At 40.8% G+C, this 19,472-nt stretch overlaps 1 protein-coding gene across 1 annotated transcript; it reads right to left on the reverse strand.

Annotated features, from left to right (window-relative positions):
• Nucleotides 1-510: 510 nt before the first annotated feature.
• Nucleotides 511-7,361, reverse strand: LOC121783660 (signal peptide peptidase-like 3). Its single transcript, XM_042181803.1, has 14 exons — nucleotides 7,013-7,361; nucleotides 6,350-6,508; nucleotides 5,502-5,613; nucleotides 5,258-5,374; nucleotides 4,268-4,425; nucleotides 3,837-4,013; nucleotides 3,325-3,359; nucleotides 3,061-3,217; nucleotides 2,561-2,614; nucleotides 2,398-2,490; nucleotides 1,879-2,021; nucleotides 1,584-1,654; nucleotides 971-1,054; nucleotides 511-878 (listed from the first exon to the last, which is right to left on the reverse strand). The coding sequence occupies exons 1-14, from the start codon at nucleotides 7,163-7,165 to the stop codon at nucleotides 766-768; spliced, it is 1,626 nt and encodes a 541-aa protein (XP_042037737.1). The 5' UTR covers nucleotides 7,166-7,361; the 3' UTR covers nucleotides 511-765.
• Between the last annotated feature and the right edge of the window lie 12,111 nt (nucleotides 7,362-19,472).

The following is a 19,472-nucleotide window of genomic DNA, read 5'->3' on the forward strand; positions in this document are numbered from 1 at the left end:
AAAAATAATTTTAAATTTTTGATAACATAACATGAGTCTTGCACTAACAAATTTATGTTACATTATCATGGTGGTTCAACTTATTTACAAAATCATATTGAAGGTTCTTCGACAAAATCATTAAATACAAACTTTAAATGGGTACTCCATTTAGTAGTAGGGTCTCATTATATACAAATCACCCCGTTAGTCATATAATACATTAGGATTTAGGTCATGTGAATTTCTATTTGGTATGTTAGTAAAATCGGGGAATAAATAAATCGTGTGTTACTTCTTTTTACCCTAATCAACTAACCGCCTTCTTCTCCAACTTCACACCCCGGACGATATTTCATCACCAGCACCATACGAGTTTCAAAATGGTTGCGACAAGGAATTCGCCGATTCAAGGTTTATTGGACGTTTAATTTTTATGCATGACCGATTGTCGATAATCAATTGTACTCCTATATATGTTTTTAACTGGAACCGGATTGCAATCCGTTTATAAAGATCATACAAAATATATGTGGAGTGTACGAAAACTTCATCATATCAACAAGAGAAATATTCCAAGCACTTATACAATTAAAACAATTCAACCTAAGTAGTTGTCGACTAGCCAGTGAGACTTACCAAAAATATATACACCTTTTTAAGTATACAGCAAATCAAGGAAGAATGCTCGAGGATCATCAAGCGTAGTTGAAGAACGGGATAAAAAACAGTCAGGGATATTAGGGTCAATTCGGACCGTGTAGTAACAGATAGATGTCTGGTTCATTAAGCTTCTTCTCCAGGCACAAGTTGTTCGTCTGATTCTCTGATATCATCTGTGTCGTAGTTCCAAAGGTGTTTGATCTCGCCTCTTATCCATCCCAACAAGACACAAGTTCCTGGGATTTGTAGAGAGTCATTTGATTCGTGGAACTAAAACAGAAAGGAAGGTAAGAATAAGAGATTTAGAGAAAGGGGGAGGAATTTATACCCAGTGTACATGGAACTAGGTACAGAAGAGCTGGTTGGCCATGCCCGTCCATCAAGTACAACGCTAAGTATGTAAACAATAGACCTGCAGCAAATGAAATACTTTTTCAGTAATTATTCACCATCTCAATTCCTTCTCAAATGAAATGGAGCTAGAAGCGGGTATAGTCAAAAACCGAGATAGTGATCATGGGTGCACACATCATAAAGTCTATATTGAACTTTATTTTCTATTGTCAGCAGATTTAGTGTATATACCAAAGAAACAGCATCACATGCGTCCATTTTTATTAAATTCTAGTTCAATCATATTATAGTTATCAGACATGTAGTAAGTTCAGTTAGTCAAGAAGCAGAATGTTGAGGCAATCTCACTACATTGAGAATTTACCACTTATATTAATATGTGGTTATATATTTTCTAGCAGGATGTCTTGTCACCACAAGACCATCTTGCTAGAAATATAAATATGGAATTATTCAAGACAATTAAGGAAATCCAACATGTCTAATTAAACTGATAGTACATAGTAATTGGAAGACAATTAACATATCAGTGGAGGACATAACTATTCATGGGCACTAAAATATGACCATGTTGCAAGTATACTCACCAACTCCATAGCCGATTGACAACCACAGGAAGTATCCATTTAAGATCCCTTTCTTATTAGCTTTGTCAAATCTGCAATGAACACCCATAGATGGACGACTTCAGTCTTCAGATGAGGGAAACAGGACAATATTTTAACTATAGCAGGTTACAAAACTTTATTTATACGCATATCAGTACACAATTGAATTGATTAAACAGAAAAGTTAACAAAAACGTATGGTACAAATATGAAATATTGCTCCTTTAATATTACATATCTCAATCAAATAATTATAGTGATATAAGTAAGATACCTAAAAGCAAAGGAAACTAACAGGCCGGGGAATAGAATGTCCCCAAAGCCTATCATGTTATAGCCATAATATGGGTCAGCAATTCGAGGAACTCTCAGAAGCATGGGGATCGATTCTCCACTGCTTTTATCACCTTCAGCAACCTGAATGACATTAGAAGAACCAGAGGTCAAGACAACTGAGATAAAAGAATGCAAGAGCAATGCTGATAATATCACCCAAATCTAGTTATTGGTAAGATCCTACAAGCCAATCTGTAATGAGTAAGCACCAGGACAAATTGAGGTATAAGAAGATGGTGTAAAGAACTTAAGATCCAAAGCAGAGGAAGCAATTTACGTACAGTAAAGATATCATATGCACCTCAGCTTTGTAAACATTTAAAAGGGCAGACTATCTAACAAATTTTCATTTCAAATAAGTGAAAGCTTTAGAAGCAAAAGATGATAAAGATGACGGTATTCGGAAGCTTTCAGGCATACAAAATCAGGGAAACGAGAAGGGTATGTGTAAACTTACTGCGATCATAACACTGTCCTGGAATATAAATGGAGATAGAAAAACCCAAAAGATATCGTACACGAACGCACAGCACAAAAGTGCTGTCGCAACCTGAAAGTTGGCATGAGATAAAAATTAAAAGATGGTAAAATTATGTCCCTAATAAAGTGTATCCACATACCTTTATGTTTGGCAATTGAGCCAATTGTAAGACAGTTATCATCATACATATACCCTGACATCCACAAAAATTATCAATACAATTAAACTTTGGAGAAATTGATAATGGTTGTCGCAGTTTATAGAGTGTCAAAGAAAATGTCAAAAGGCCATACACTCACAAACAAACAGGAAAACAGTCTCAATGGAGAAATTTCAGGACATGTAGTTGTGAACCTGAGGATTTGGGTAAACATAATGTTCACAGAAAAACATGTGTCCTGGTGTACACAGTCACATACGACAAATAAGTGGGAATATGCATATATTGGATTAATATTATTATCAGCAATTTAATCCAAGATCTTCAATAAATGAGATTTCGTAGAAGATGAGATATAAAAATAGACAATACATTGTGGACACTAGGTACATTTAGCTTGACATGAAATTGAATGATTTCATATTAAATCATTAAGGGCAAAGGAGACCAAGTTATTGCGCAGTGCAGCCAAAGCTTACAAGGATGTCTTGTCCAATCCAAGAGTAGGACTCCATCCGGGTAGCAGCCCAGGAAACAGCAAACAGCACACAGAATATCAGAACAGTTAAAGAGAAGATGGAAACTTCCCCTAGAAGTGGCAGATTCATTCTCTTCTGTTCGCTACCCCTGAAATTGCTGCTCAAAAAGCAAAGCAAATACAAAGGTTACTATAAATTCATAAAACACTTAGTTGTCGCAGAAATATCAGCGTTGCTGTTTTCAGAAACACAACTAAATCATACCTGAAGACCAATGAAACAATACAATTGTGCATTCCCTGATAATGACAAAATCATTAATGAGGTAAAAAGGTATTCACACAGTCACAATTGATCTCATTAGTTCTACATTCAAATGAACACAAAAGACTAGGAAACACTTGAGGCTGTTTCCTTGTGCACAAGCAAACAAACACATTATAATGAAAGTATTTTTGAAACTGAATGTGCATCTAGATGATGAAATGATGATTGAGGACAAGTATAAAAAATATATACTCCCTCCGTCCCATAAAAATATGGGCAATGGATATGGCACGAGAATTAAGATAAAATTGGTAAAGTAAGAGAGATGAGGAGAATGGTATAGTAAAGTAAGAGAGAGGAGGAGAATGGTAGTTAAAGTAGTGTTAGTGGATAGTTGGACCTACATTGTTAAATTGATATAACTTTCCAAAAATGGAATGCAAATATTTTTGTGGGACGGAAGAAAATGGAAAGTGCACATATTTTTATGGGACGGAGGGAGTTTTTACCTCAATACCTCCAATGCAGAAAAGTATGATCAGCAGCCAGATGAACCATGAAGACATAAAGAAATAAAGCAGTAGCAGAAAAGTTGACGCCGTTATAACAAAAACTATAGCACTTTTAGCACTTATATGGAGAATTTCCTTCTCTTCATCATCCTGGTCTGCTGCAGAACCAGAATCCTAACATAGATATAAAATATAATTAGTAGTGTATGCATCACATGTATTAAATAAAAACAAATGAAGTACCGTTTTCTAAAGTAAAACGGTCACATGTAAAAAATAAAAGAAATACTATCAGATATGAACAGCGAGAAGCATATCATATCCATCAGCTAATTGTAATCCAAGTCTAATCCAGATACCCTTTTTTACACTAGGAATCAGTATTTGCATGAACAGAACATAAAAGCACATTAAGAAATTCAAGGAACCTGTGATGACAATTCATTATAGTGCACATCAGTTTGCTTTGATCCAGTGATTTCCGACCAAAGTGAAGCAGAAACTACTGTCCCAACAGCCATCAACCACAAGAATATCACTGAGTAGTCTAAAATTGGCCGATCCGGGGAGTATAATAGAAGCTCAACTGTTTCATCAGAAATAGATGTGAGAAGTTTGATATTATAAAAGAAAGACACTATTTTAAAATACATATTAAATACTACAGTCGTCCTTTAACATAGAAACTTTTGAAACAACACAGGTTTTAATGCATAATTGGTAAAGAGAGAGATGGAAAGAAAAAGTGATTAAAGTATAGTTAATGTAGAATGGTCCCACCTCATAAGAGAGAAAATTTCCTCAAATAAGGGGCGGATCAAAATGGAAATAGTTTCTATTTTTAAAAGACTGAGGTAATGACAAACATAGACACCAAAAGCCTTTAGGTAAATTAGGCAGTAGGCTTCTTTTTACCACCATCTGTTATTGGGAAAGTGTTTCAACATGCCAATTCCAATCATATATGCTCTACCAGATTACATATGTACATGTCAAGCTGCAATAATACCACATTTATAATTCGACCAACATTGGTTTTGGAAATATTCACTTAGTTTACTTTCATTATGTGCAAGAGTAGAGTGACTTAAGTCTGAAAAGGATTCCACAGGAACTAGCAATAGCTACAGAGTCAAGCCAACTGAACTCCATCATTTCTCCTGACTGCTCTTAATGTTCAATTATCACTTAATGTTCAAAATGCAAGTATGAATTGGAGATTAAAATAAGGACATACAAAACACTGATACCACATTCTGAAAATTTACCGAAAATCTTGAAATAACAGTCAACTGGTTAGAAAAAATAGATAAAGGTTCTTGAGAATAGATGGTGAAAACATATAAGAGAGCTAAGTAACATCACTCTGAAATACCTACTCAAAATTATTCTCACCAAAGCATATAAGAATGTATTACCTTTTCCACCATTAGCCATGGATTTCTTTAGTTCCTCTCCTCCTGACTTAGAGATTGTAATAACAGGAATCGTGATATTTAAAGTAGTATCATTCCCACAACTCATCTGCACAAGACCTATGAAGTTCACGCAAAGTAGCATCCATTAAAAACCAAGGGGATAAACTCAGATAATATATGGGGCATTAAGCAATGCAACGCGACATCAAAATAACATAATATATGCATCAGCAGTATAGCTAACCTTCCTCATCATTTATCACTATCAGTGCTGCTGCTTCCCCAGCTTGAGCAACTTTAGCCTTAGTTGTAAAGATGCAATCACCACGTACTGTCAGTGCAATAGAGCCTGATACCTGCAGGATAACAGAAAAGACTCTTAGCATTATGGTCCAAAAACTAGCTATGATGATATTTTGGTTGCTTCCCAATGAAGGAAAAAGATTGATCCTTTCAAACTGAACTCAGCTTCATCAAGCTATGAAATAAAACTCATATATCATCAGTGCATCTAGCCTGCCCCACTACTTTTAAGTCCATCTCTATTGATTATAAGAGCTCCTAATTTATAGTACAAAAATTCTTCCTAGTAATTTTTATGATATTCATCTTTTATTACAAGCAGTCCAACAATGTAAGTTCCAAATTGACCTAGAAACTAGCAGTAATCTCATATTCCAAATTATGACTTTAAACAATCCAATATAGACTAGGTCTTGATGTCTGAGATATATCCCATAATAGACCAATGTAGCAGCAGGAAGCAGGCCCTTCATTTCTTAGAAGTTCCACCAACGTAATTGAGAAAGCCTTCATTCCATTGTAGCTTCAATTAGTTGTTAGTTTCTTATCCTTTTTGTATTATATATTTTAGCTGATACATAGCACTTAGAATGCTGTGGCCAGTACCATAAACTGTATCCAATTGGACCATCAGGCTAGAGATAAACTCATGAACAGGCTTAAACTGCCAAAAAATTATTCCAACTATAGAGGTTTTTAGGAGAATTGATCACCAGTCATAGAGCACTTAGAGTGCATCAAAATCCTAACAAAATAGTATGACAGAAAATAAAAGTATTATAAAAATACATTTGAAGACGAGAGTGAACAGCCATTCAAAGGATCTGCAAAAACGGCCGAGAAACGGTGGCCATCTTCAGCATGAGCAGGTAACACAGACCCAAAATCGGCAGTTAATCCACCTATTGCCTCCTTCTCCACACCATCTACCCACCTTTTGACCTTAACCTAGAAAGCAAAGAAAGAAATCAGCACAAACTGAATGAACGGTTTTCTTTTCAGCATCATGATTAGGAAGTTGAGACAAAACATAGCTAGAAAAGAGATGTGTAAATTTGAGTTAGCATCAGAAAACTGTTCCTCCACTGTCAACTTAATCATCACCACACAAGAATAACTAATAAATTCCTTCTCTGGCACCTCTAAATTCATGGTACAACTGAATGTCGTCCTATTTTAACTTGTTCCTATTGAGTGATCACAAACGATCACAGGTCGACCACATCAGCAAGCACAAAGACGTGATAGTGAGCCTAAGTTGCTTCTCCCGCATGATTGCCCATAGTTATCGCTTTATCAAACCTAATCAGCCTCAAACATTATTGAGCTTAGATATTATTCAGCTGCGTGTTGCTATCTAAATATTATCGAATAGGAACGACTGAATTAACAACAATTCAGGCACATCAAGACCCCATCAAAACGACCAAGGAGGTTAGATCATTTACATACCAATCGGAAGTCGTTACCGCAGGTAGCGGATTCATCGTCGGGGGAAGCTCGAGAAACGTCATCTCCGACGGCAATTGATGACAGGAACAACAAAAGAATCCCCAATTGCAAAGCACCAGCTAAACTCGCAGACCGTTGAAATGGTGCAGCCATACCTAAAATTTAGGAATTCTGCGAATTAATCAGTCGCAGATACAATGCGTATCATCGGCTTTCCAATTTGTGCATACGATTTCGAGGAGGAGGGATTACTGGTAAGAGATCGAAGCAATCAGTCCATATTCAAAATTTAGAGGTGAAAATGGGGGAAAACATTTTGAGGGAAAATGGGATACGTGGTAATTAACAAGTGGCACCCTATAATTAGGATTATTTACATTTTAACACATCACATAGTATTTCCACATAAGCTAGTTCAGCTCGCGGCTAGCGATCTTTAAAATTATCAAATGAGTACTCTCTTGTCCCAACATGTGCTTCACCCTCGTTATTCTACGTTATTCTCTCTCATTTTAATATTTTTCCACTTTAACTATTTTATAATCTCCGTTACAAGTTACTTTAGGCGTTTCTTTTCGGTACGAGATTTAAAAAAATTATATTTAGTGAGTTAAGACCATCTCCAATGGCGGACGTCCGATCAGACATCCGGTCGGACGTCGCGACGGGCGACCGGGACGTCAGCCGTTGTGGCGTTTAGGGTCGGATACGGACGTCCCGTGAGGATGTCGGGTGTCCTCGGACGTCCCGGCGACGGACGGGCGGACGTCCGCCACTGTGACAAAGGTTGGACGTCCGACTCGTACGTCCGGAATTTTTTTTTTAAAACTCTATATATATGGCTCGTTGAACTTCATTTCATTTGCACCACTTGTTGTTAACAAGTTTCTCTCTTCTTTTACTACAAATTTCATTTCTACTTTTAATGGAGAACGATAGGAACTCCCCGGCCACGAGCGAGTCGCAGACTCCGGCGTTTCCCATCGACCTGGAGGGAAACGTCAGCGGAAATGCGACAACGGTTCCGGGAATGTCGGGGATGGGTGGAATGGGCGGGATGATGTCCCCTTATATGTACAATTGGATGGGACAGATGGGTGGTATGATGCCCAGGGCAGCCGGGATGGGGGGCATGACCCCAAATATGATGATGACGGGGATGGGGATGGGGGGCATGACCCCAAATATGATGGGGATGGGTGGGATGATGTCGGGGATGATGGCGGGGATGATGCCTGTGGGAGGGGGTGGCAGGGGCCCTGAACCACTAGCGGACGATGATACGCAGTCTACTGATACCCCCTCCACTTATGTTCCGGATACTCAGTTCACCGGCATAGAAACTTTCTCTTTTGAGGAGTTGGGGATATCTCCAGTCAGGCAGACGTCTGATGATGTGGGGGGAGCAGCAAGGGGCGGGGGCAGGGGGAAGGGACGTGGCAAGGGCAAGGGGAAAGCCCCAGGGTCTTCCTCACGAACGGTGGCAGAAGAGGAGGATGAGGAGGAGACGGGAAAGAGGACGATCTGGAGCCAGTGGGAAAACGTCGCGCTTGCGAAGGCTTGGGTCGCAGTAGTCGAGGATCCATATGTCGGTGCCAACCAGCATATTGACAAACTGTGGCATCGGATCGCTGAAGCCTACCACACACACAAACCGGCTGGGGCGAAGCGTCGCGTTCCCGAACAGTGCCGGAAACAGTGGGAGCGGTTAAGGCCTAAGCTTAGTCGATTTGCTGGCCTCTACCAAAACAACCTCCGCCAGGCAAGCAGCGGTATGTCCGAGGAGGATGTCCGGAACCGTGCCTTTGCTCAGTACCCTGACAGAGCCTTGAAACTCAAACAATTCGACCAGTAGGAGGCCTTTCTCGTGGTGAAGGATTCCCCAAAGTTTTGTGGGGGAGTCGAATCGGGCTGGGCGAAGCGGATGAAGATCAACGCTTCCGGTGAATACAGCAGCAGTGCTGGTTCGCATGAGCTCCCGGAAGCCGACGAAGTGTCCCCGCTACCTCATTCAGACTCTCGCTGTCGTCGTCGCCCGGTTGGGCAAAAGGCTGCGCAGCGGAGGGCTAGGGGAACCAGCAGCGGTAGCGGGTCGTTCGAGGTCCAATCGGAGGCCCCTGCTCCCCCAGAAGATATCGACCGCCTCGCCCGCGCGCAGTTAACGACAAGCTTGGTCCGGACCATGCATAGGTGGCATAGCACGACCGATCCGCTGTACAAAAGGATGCTGAAGGATGTCATCGATGGATGTCGGCGCGATTTGGGGATGCCACCCATTGGAGATGATGGCGCCGAGATTAGCGGAGGGGGCGGCACGGGCGACGGGGACAGCGCGGAGTGAGCCGGGGATGTTGGACTATGTATTCTTCTTTTTTTTGAATGACTATGTATTTTGTTTTTTTTTTTCTAACTATGTTTTTTTATGTATTATGACTATGTATTTTTGCCCGTATTTTACTTTCCCGTATTCCGTGTCAAAATTATAATTCCGTTTTTACGTAATTAAATTATTGTGATTTTTTTTATTGCGGGATGTCCTAGTGGGAAGGGCGATGGGAAGGGCGGATTGTGCAGGGGATGTCCTAGTGACGTGGCAGTGGGATGGGAAGTCCTAGTGACGTGGCAGGAGGTGTTTTTGGGATGTCCTAGTGGATGTCCTAGTGGGACATCCGCCCACTGGAGATGCTCTAACTAGAGTAGAAGAGAGAATAAAGTAAGAGAAAGAAGAGAGAATAAAGTAAGAGAAAGAAGAGAGTAGGTGAGATTTTTTTTTTTATTTTATTTTATTTTTTTTTTAAATTAACTTCATATATTAATATTATATATATGAAGGAGGAAATTACGAAATTACAAATCAACTCCTATAACAAGGAGGAAAGACAAATTACGCCACCCAGGGTTCGAACTCGAGACCTCCAGGATGGACGCGGTATCCAGCACCCTTTACCGCTAGGCCAAGGGGCTTGGATAAGAGAGTAGGTGAGATTAACTGTTTTGTTTTTAGCCAAAAAGAGAAATAACTCAAGTAACATGGGACAACATACGACTCAAGTAACTTGGGACGGAGGGAGTATTATTTTTCCAAAACGAGTGCGAAAAAGAAATGTATCGCTTATCTTGAAACGGATGGAGTATATAATTTTGCATTATTAATAACTACTCCCTCCGTCCCATAAAAGATGTTTCAATTTTCTTTTTTAATTTGTCCCACTAAAGATGTCACATTTCTATTTTTAGAAAAAGTTCACTCTCACAATAATATAAATATTACATCCTCCGTCCCATAATAGATGACACACTTGGGGATTGATACGAGATTTTAGGTGAAGTTGTTTTTTGTGTTAGGTGGTGAGAGAAGATAGTATATTAATATTAATGTGAGAGGAAACTTACAGAAAATGTGATATCTATTGTGGGACAAACTAAAAAGGAAAGTGTGAAACTTATTATGGACGGAGAGGGTACCACCTAACACACAACACAAAACCTTCTAAAATCTTGTGTCATCCCACAAGCTGAAACAAGCTTTCATTACATTTCTTCTTCTCTTCTTCAACTCTCTTCGATCACTCAAAACAATGAATCTCAACAAATCTCCACCTTCATTGCCTAGTTGGTGTCATCACCATTGTATGCACAATTCAACCAACATCAAACACAGATCGAAATTTTCTTTTGGCAGCAGTTTGGTGAGCATATCTGCATGGTTATCTGAAGTACCAACTTTGAACACTTTCACTCTTACTTTCTCTAATTCTTTCATTACAAAATGTGATCGCACATCAACATGCTAACTTCGTTCATAAAAAACCTAGTGTTTTTCCAAGCTTATACCATTGTCATTATCACAGCCTATAGCTATAGCTTTGTGCTCTACCCCAAAGTTAGCAGCAATTCCCTTCAACCAAAAACTTTCTTTCACAGCTGAAATCAACGCAATATATTTAGCCTCGGTCGTGGACAAAGCAACTACATTCTAGAAACTTGATTTCCATCTTGCACTTGCACCAAACATAGTAAAAATGTAATCAAACTGAGACATCCCTGTATCCACACTCCACGTATAATCACTATCACAAAATTCCACCAATGCATCACACACGTATCCTGGATCACCTTTGAACATAATCCAACATTTCCAGCTCCCTTTATATACCTTAGAATCCATCAAGGCTAACCAATATTTTCTACCATGGTCTGCCATAAATCTATTGGTTTTGCTTATTGCTTGAGTCACATCTGGTCTTGCCCCAATCATGGCATAAATTACACCCCCACTATGTTTGCATAAGGAATGACTTGCATCTCTAGCCTTTCTTCCTCATCATGACCGGCTCAAATGCTTATATTTTCTTCAAATTCCAAACTTTTATGTACTATATACGGATTTTTTTAAAAAAAATTGGTAGTTTTTGTGGATATATTTTTCTATATTTTTATCTTAATGTAAGAATGTATTTATGACTTTATGCGAGTGTAGAAATATGTAAAATTTCGATAATTAAATTAGATAATAAAAGTTCCAAAACATTGCATAATATTGCTAAGAAAAAAATATATAATTGTTATGATTTGGAAGAGTATTGAGTAAGAACAGAGAAGAAGAAGATGAAAGTTTGAGAGAGTTTTTGAGGGAAATGTGTGAGAGATCTTATTCAAGAAACTGAGATTACACTATATACTCATCTACTCTGACTGCCTCACACGGCTGAAAACAAGAAAAGAAAAAAGGATAGCAACAGAAAATGTACCTACCTAACTTCCAACGGCTAGTTCATGAGTTTGAACTTGCTCTCTCTTTTTCTCTTCTTGGACTGATTCGATTATTTGGGTTGGGCTACTTATGCACACACTTCTCACAATTCTCCACCTTACAAATGTAGCTCAGTTATGTTCACAGACATTTATCAACTCCTTACAATGCTCAAACTTCTCTTTAGGAAGAGCCTTTGTAAGCATGTCTGTAGGGTTATGCAAAGTGCTGATCTTGATTACTTTTGTATTCCCCTTCTCCACCTCATATTTGATGAAGTATAGTTGCACATCAATGTGCTTGCTATGCTCATAGAACACCTGATGTCGAGCAAGACACAGAGCACTACTACTGTCACAGTGCACAGTCACTGCATCTTGTTCTACTTCAAACTCAGTTGCTATCCCTTTGATCCAAAAGCTTTCTTTCACAGCTGAGGTTAAAGCTATGTACTCAGCCTCTGTAGTAGATAGGGCCACAACACTTTGTAGAGCTGACTTCCTACTAATGACCGAGCTAAACATAGTAAACACATAGCCTGTTTGGAACTTTCTGTTATCAAGATTAGTTGCATAGTCTGCATCACAGAAACCTTGAATTACTTCTCCCTTTGACTCATCATAACCTTTATATAGAATACCATAGTTGACTGCTCCCTTAAGATGTCTTAGTACCCATTTCAAAGCACTCCAGTGCTCTTTCCCAAATACATTCATATACCTGCTAGTTATACTCACTGCATGAGAAATATCTGGCCGAGTACAAATCATTGCATACATCAGGCTGCCAATAATGTTAGCATAAGGAATATTTTCCATTTCCTTAGCTTCCTGCATACTTCCTGGTGCTTGATTCTTGACAGCTTGAAGTGCTGAGCAATTGGTGTAGCTGCAGGCTTCACATTACTCATGTTGAACCTCTTTAACACCTTGCCCACATAATCTGCCTGAGATAGCCAAAGAGTCCTTTCCTTTCTGTTTCTAATGATGTCCATACCCAGGATCCTCATTACTTCTCCTAGATCTTTCATTTCAAAACTTTTATTCCACCCATCTTTCACAAGCTGCACTTCATACTTAGAGGGACCAGCTATCAATATATCATCAACATAGATCAACAAGTGGGCTACAGGAACCCCATCTTTCCTTTTGATGTAAACACAATCATCATATCTGGATCTGGTAAAGCCACTGTTTGACATATGCTCATCAAATTTTCTATTCCATTGCCGAGGGCTTTGTTTGAGTCCATAGAGACTCTTCTTGAGTAAGCAGACCTTATTCTCATCTCCCTTCTTCACATATCCTTCAGGCTGGAACATGTAAATGGACTCCTCAAGATCTCCATGCAAAAATACAGTTTTCACATCAAGTTGTTGCATTTCCCAGTTTCTCTGCTTCACAACAGCTAGCAGGATCCTTATTGATGCATGTTTGACTACAGGAGCAAACACTTCATTATAATCAACACCCTCTTCTTGAGTGAAACATCTGGCAACTAAGCGAGCTTTATATCTCACATTCTCAGTTCCAGTAGACTCCACCTTCTTTTTGAACAACCACTTACAACTGACCATCTTCATGAACTCAGTTCTTTCCACCAAAATCTAAGTTTTGTTCCTGATCAAAGAGTCAATCTTATCATTCATTGCTTTGATCCATCTCCTGTTCTCACTGCTAGCCACTGCTTCATTGTATGTAGCAGGTTTAGAACATTCCAACTTTTCAGCTATACACAGGGCATAAGAAATAATATCAGCTTTTGCATATCTTGATGGAGACCTTATATTCTCTCTTCGAGTTCTATCTCTTGCCAGCTGATAATTCCTCAGTTCATCAGTGCTTGATGGACCTTCTTCATCTGCGTCAGTGTTAATATCTATAGTTTTTGAGACTGGTCTTCAACACTTATCACAGGCTCAAGAAACTGATCTTGATGCTTCACCTCAATCTGAGTAGAATCTGCCTTCTTGCCCCATTCTGATTTTTCTAAGTATGTGATAAGGCTAATTTCATGCATAGGTCTAGGGCTTTAATTCGTGAGATTTCTGGGTCTAACGCACATTTTAAGCCAAGTGTGTGAAGATTGTTCGCCAGGTCCAGCAAATGAGGGAGACAGTTGCGTGGACCTAGGAAGAAGGCGAATAAGTGGACATTATGCAGAAAATTGCTCGACGGAGGAAGCCTCAGAGTTGAAGGGTAGAATGGAGATTTCTACGAAGACTCTAGAAGGTTATGTCCGCATCTATAAAAGGCAGAAGCATGCAGCGCTGGAGGGATCTTCTCGGTTGGAGACCTTGCTAACAGCCTGAGCTTAGTCCATTCCTTTCACACTCTTGGGTTCTTTTGGTGGGAAATTCATGGCACATTAGGGAATGCACCTCTAGCTTTCATACACTCTCGACCTGGTTGTAACACTGTCCTTATTGAGGGCGAAGAAACAATTCATTTTCCACTTTCGTTTCTGTTGAATTCGCCGAGCTTCACTGTTCGAAGCTCGGATCTGGATATTTCTACTTTTATGCAATTTTCGTTTTCGCTTACGTTGGTCGTGATGATTTCCATGGATTGAATTTGTTTACTTGAATTCTGAAGTTGGATTGTTGGAGTGGTTTTTGCTTTGTGGTTATTTTCTGGATTACTGCAGGTTAATGGTGAGATCTGGAAGAATGGAGTTTGTTTGTGGATGGATCGGAGTACTAACTTGCTAATGCTGTGGGTTGTGTCTGTGATTGTTGGAATTTGGAGGTGATTGGAGTAGATCTGCGAGAATCGGAGTTATGGAGTTGATTTTGCCGGGTACTGAGTTCGGATGGCTTGGATCCGGAGCGGATTAAGCGTTCAACGTGAATCTGAGCTTTGTTGGTTTAATTTTATGCCGCGCTTACGTGTTTTCATTTCATTTCGCCTAGTTTTCGTAGATCTGGTGTATCTCCGATTCGTAGCAAGTTTCCGGCATCCAAATTTCTATATTCTGTTCGAATCCAGGAGTATGCTCTGTTTTCTGCATTTGCGCGTCTGAGCTTGTTAGGAAATTGTATGAGTTGGCTGTCTGCAGCTTTTTACCGTACTTGCCATTTCTGGAAATATGGTCCTCACTGTTAGTTGCTTTCTGTTTAGCTAGATTAGGTAGTCGTTTAGTCTAGGAAGTAATTGCGTCTTCGGTATTGATGTCTGATTCCAGTAAGTTTGCTGTGTCCTAGGTTTAGCGTTTGCAATTCTTGCCTAGATCTAGTGGTAGTTAAAATCTCAACCCTTCTTGCGTGGCAGCATCCATTTGTTTCCATAGTCTCTTAGCACTACTTTGCGAATCCATCTCTGTGGGATCGACCCCACTTCCCTATACTAATTCATAGTATCCGGGTTGAGGGATTTATTTTTGAAGAGGAGTCGAGTGTGTCCAACGACAAAAACACTGTAGTTCTCTAGAGTTCCTGGACCCGGTGATCCAGTGCATTTGAAGAACGTTGTGTCTGGACGAGCCTTGCATTAATTCTCATATGTGCACGCTTGCTTACTCCTGGGTCTAGTCACTCAACATTAGATTCGAGCGTGTCGAAAGACTTGTACCCACGCTTCAAATGGCGCCGTTGCCGGGGATGGATGGCGTGTTTAGTGTTAGTGTTCAGAGTCTGTGGTGTAAATAGTTCTGATTTGTTTTCTTTTGTTTGCAGTTTATGAGCAGAGGCTAAAGATCTACCTACTGGAGCAACTCATCTGGGTGGAAACACGGCCAGTTTGATTGGCGGGTTAAGGATATAGTCTCTACTGTGACCACCAGATCTGGGTTCACCACGGGAGATCCGTTTCCGAGTGAATTTACTAGCGACGAATCTTGGACGTCATCAGGACGCGAAGATCCAGAATCACCACCCGAATTAGAAACAGAGTCAAAAACGGGGGAAGTAGAGGAAGTAGTCATGGCGCATGTGGTAGATCCAGATCCAGAAATCGGCTCTCTCACTGCCCATTTAGATGGAGAACCAGCTCAAGCTATAGTGATGAATCCACGCCAGAAAACTATCGAGATCAAGACGAACGTAGGCGTAGAAACGAGTGTCCGTATGAGTTTTTAAATGAATTCAGTAAGTTATGTGGTATTCAGAAGAGGCCGAATGACGCAACGGAGGAGGATTATCGCCTACGTGCTGTTCCGTTTACCTTGAAGGGGGAAGCTAATACATGGTTGTTGAGGTTGCCTCCAGATTCTATCCGCACGTGGAAGGACTTCAAGTTGGAATTCTTAGATTATTTCTTCCCATCCAACAAGACGAATGCACTGAAAAAAAAAATACTGGAGTGTAAGCAGGATTACGATGAGTCCTTGAGTCAGTATTGGTCGAGATTTAAGGGGTTGTTGGATGCATGCCCGAACCACCGAATGATAGAAGCAGAGACCTACTCTCTGTTTTACGAAGGAGCAACTCCCGAATCAAAGGATTTAATGAACTCCTCGAGTGGGGGAAATTTCACGAGAAAAAAGGGAAGTGAGGCAAGAGAGATCCTAGGGAAGTTGATCGACGCTAAGAAGGCGTACGATAACCCTAGGAATACAGTGAGAAGAGGATTGGTGCATGCTGTGAGAGAAAAAGAAGATGACAAAGTCGAAGCAAGGATTGATAGGCTCGAGAAGGCTCTTTTGAACGCGATTGAAAAGACGATTCCACAGGCTTTACAAGGGAATGAGACATCTCCTGGTCCAGGAGATAATCAAATTCAACAATATTACGGGACCCAGGAAGGAGATTATAAGGCCAGGTCAATGCAATGGGAAGTTGGAATCCCGATGGGAGCTGGAATCCAGGGAGACAGAGAGATGCGCCCTGGAGAAACCATCCAAATTTCAGGTGGACTGACAATGAGTAGAATCAACAAGCACCACAACAAAGTCAGCAGTTTGTACCTCAGCCCGAAAGACAAGCTAACTGGTCAGGAAAGAATGGTAACTGGATCAATCGAAGCCAAGGAGACCACCCGAGCTGGGGAAACAGGAATCAGAGCAGTCAAGGGAACTCTTATGTACCCCCACACCAAAGGAATTTTCAGAACAATTACCAGGGCCAAGGAAATCAATATAACAACTCTTCAGGAGGTCAAAGAAACGCTCGTCAGAATCAAGTAAGTGGACCGACTCTAAGTATCGGTCCAGGACCCAGTCAGCCACCGAAACCACAAAAAAGTATCGATGATATGGTGCACGACCTCGTCAGTTCTCAGCGACATATGCAAAACAACCTGCAATCGAACAATGACGTGATGCACAAGCTTCAAGATGCTCAACAGGAGCAGAAAGCAGCCATGGATATGCTGGCTAAGCAATTGTCCCAGGTAGCTACTTCTTTGAGCGATATGAGGGGAAATGAAGGGAAGATTCCCGCCTCCGTAAGGCCACCGGACAGAGCTAATATAAGTCAGATTACCTTGAGATCCGGGAAGGGATATGATGGGCCAGTGGTAAGAACAAAGGAGGTGACGGATTATAAGGAAGACAGGGAAGAAGAGGATACAATTCCTAGGCCAAGACACTTGGAGGGAGGAAGCCCCTTGGTCAAGGATGACCTTAAGACAGGAGATTTAGAGAAACCTTTGCCTAGATCAACTGATTCATTCCTCCTCGTTCCAGAGCCGGAGTTGGAAGATGAGGCAGTGGGAAAAGAAACTGGAGAGTTATCAGCTGAAAGTTCTACCGGAGCAGGGAAGCGACTGAAACCCTTTCCTAGTCGGGGGGAAGCCAAGAAACAGAAGGAAGAACCGGTAGACTTCATGGACATTTTTGGGAAGTTGGAAATCAATCTGCCATTCTTACAGGCACTGAAGATGCCAGTCTTTAGCAAGTTCATCAAGGAATTTATAGCTGGGAAGCTAGACCCAGTGGGAAAATTTTGATAGGCGAGAACGTCTCCGCAGTGATTCAGAAGAGGAGGATGCCTTCAAAATGCAATGACCCAGGTATGTTCACCTTGCCCATCTCTATTGGAGATGTGAAAATCGAGCACGCTATGTGTGATTTGGGTGCGTCGATAAATGTGTTACCACTTTCTATATACAAGAAATTAGTGGGGGTAGGCATGGTAGACACAAGGGTTGTGATTCAACTGGCGGACAGGTCATGCATCTGTCCTGAAGGGGTGCTTGAGAATGTTATAGTCAAAGTACATGACTTCTTGTGCCCTGCTGATTTCCATGTGATTAGAATGAGTGATAATGAGTCTGCAGAGTCGGGCGGAGTACTTTTAGGGAGACCCTTCCTACGGACCGCTAAGACTATCATTGATGTTTTTGATGGAACAATTTGCCTTGACTATAATGGGGAGAAATACACATTCAGCATTAATGAGGCAATGAAGAAACCTCTAGACGTTGAAAATTTGCATGCTATAGATGTTATTAACACTTTGGTCCAAGAATACCTTGAGACGGAATTGATGCAGGAACAGATTGAGAACTCCGAGATGAGTCATGCCATTGATAGAGAAGTGGCCAGTTGGTGTCAAGCAATGAACACAAGCGAGTTATCAGATGAAGAGCTAGCTGAAGCAATTCTGAAATTCCGTGCAAATCCGGAGCTAGCTAGGTCAAGGAATACACCTTATGTGGCGAGTGTGGAAGATTCTGCTGGGTCGAGGAAGGAAATGACAACGGAACTAACAGAGAAGAATCCCTTGCCCCAGGAAAAAGATGTTCCCAAGAAAGAGTTGAAAACACTTCCACCAGGCCTAAAGTATGCTTATCTAGAGGAGAACGAAACTTTCCCTGTGATTATCAACAGCAGCCTGACCGAGGAACAAGAAGAGGAACTGCTGAACGTAATCAGGAGAAACAAGAAGGCTGTTGGGTGGACGCTCTCTGACCTGGTAGGAATTAGTCCAGATTTGTGCATGCATCACATCCGCTTGGAGGAATGAACAAAAGCATGCAGAGATACTCAACGCAAATTGAATCCTAACATGAGGGAGGAAGTGCTGAAGGAAGTATTGAAACTACTATCCCTAGGAATCATTTATTCCATACCAGACAGTGCATGGGTTAGTCCAGTCCATATGGTACCCAAGAAGTCAGGAATACAGGTGGTCAGGAACGACAAGAATGAATTGGTGCCCACCAGACTAATTACCGGGTGGAGGATGTGCATCGATTATAGGAAGTTAAATGAAGCGACTAAGAAAGACCATTTCCCTCTACCTTTCATTGACCAGATGCTGGAGAGGCTAGCGGGCAAGCAATACTTCTGTTTCCTAGACGGGTATAGTGGGTATTTTCAAATCTATGTGGAACCCGAGGACCAGGAGAAGACAACTTTCACGTGTCCTTTCAGCACGTATGCTTACAGGAGGATGCCGTTTGGCCTGTGTAATGCACCAGGCACTTTTCAGCGGTGTATGATGAGTATCTTCTCGGATCTTTTGGAGGATTGCATCGAGATTTTTATGGACGATTTCACTGTGTACGGGAATTCATTTGACTCATGTTTGGCTAGTTTGGATATAGTATTGAGAAGGTGCCAGGAAAAACATTTGGTTTTGAACTTCGAGAAATGCCACTTTATGGTCCCTGAGGGAATTGTCCTAGGGCACGTAGTCTCGGAAAAAGGTATACAGGTAGACCGAGCAAAGATTGAGGTAATCTCAAAACTGTCTTACCCGATGAATCAGAAGGAGGTGAGAGGATTCCTAGGGCATGCAGGATTCTATAGGAGGTTCATAAAAGA

This window comes from Salvia splendens, chromosome 21 (genome assembly GCF_004379255.2).
Source record: "Salvia splendens isolate huo1 chromosome 21, SspV2, whole genome shotgun sequence".
NCBI lineage: Eukaryota > Viridiplantae > Streptophyta > Magnoliopsida > Lamiales > Lamiaceae > Salvia > Salvia splendens.

What these genes read in the sequence shown, in the direction of transcription:
- LOC121783660 (XM_042181803.1), bottom strand. Translation starts at nt 7,165, where the DNA reads ATGGCTGCACCATTTCAACGGTCTGCGAGTTTAGCTGGTGCTTTGCAA. An exon ending in ATTGTTTCATTGGTCTTCAG is followed by an intron (nt 3,218 to 3,324) that starts GTATGATTTAGT and finishes CTTTTTGAGCAG; the next exon opens with CAATTTCAGGGGTAGCGAAC. An exon ending in CCTAGTTCCATGTACACTGG is followed by an intron (nt 879 to 970) that starts GTATAAATTCCT and finishes TACAAATCCCAG; the next exon opens with GAACTTGTGTCTTGTTGGGA.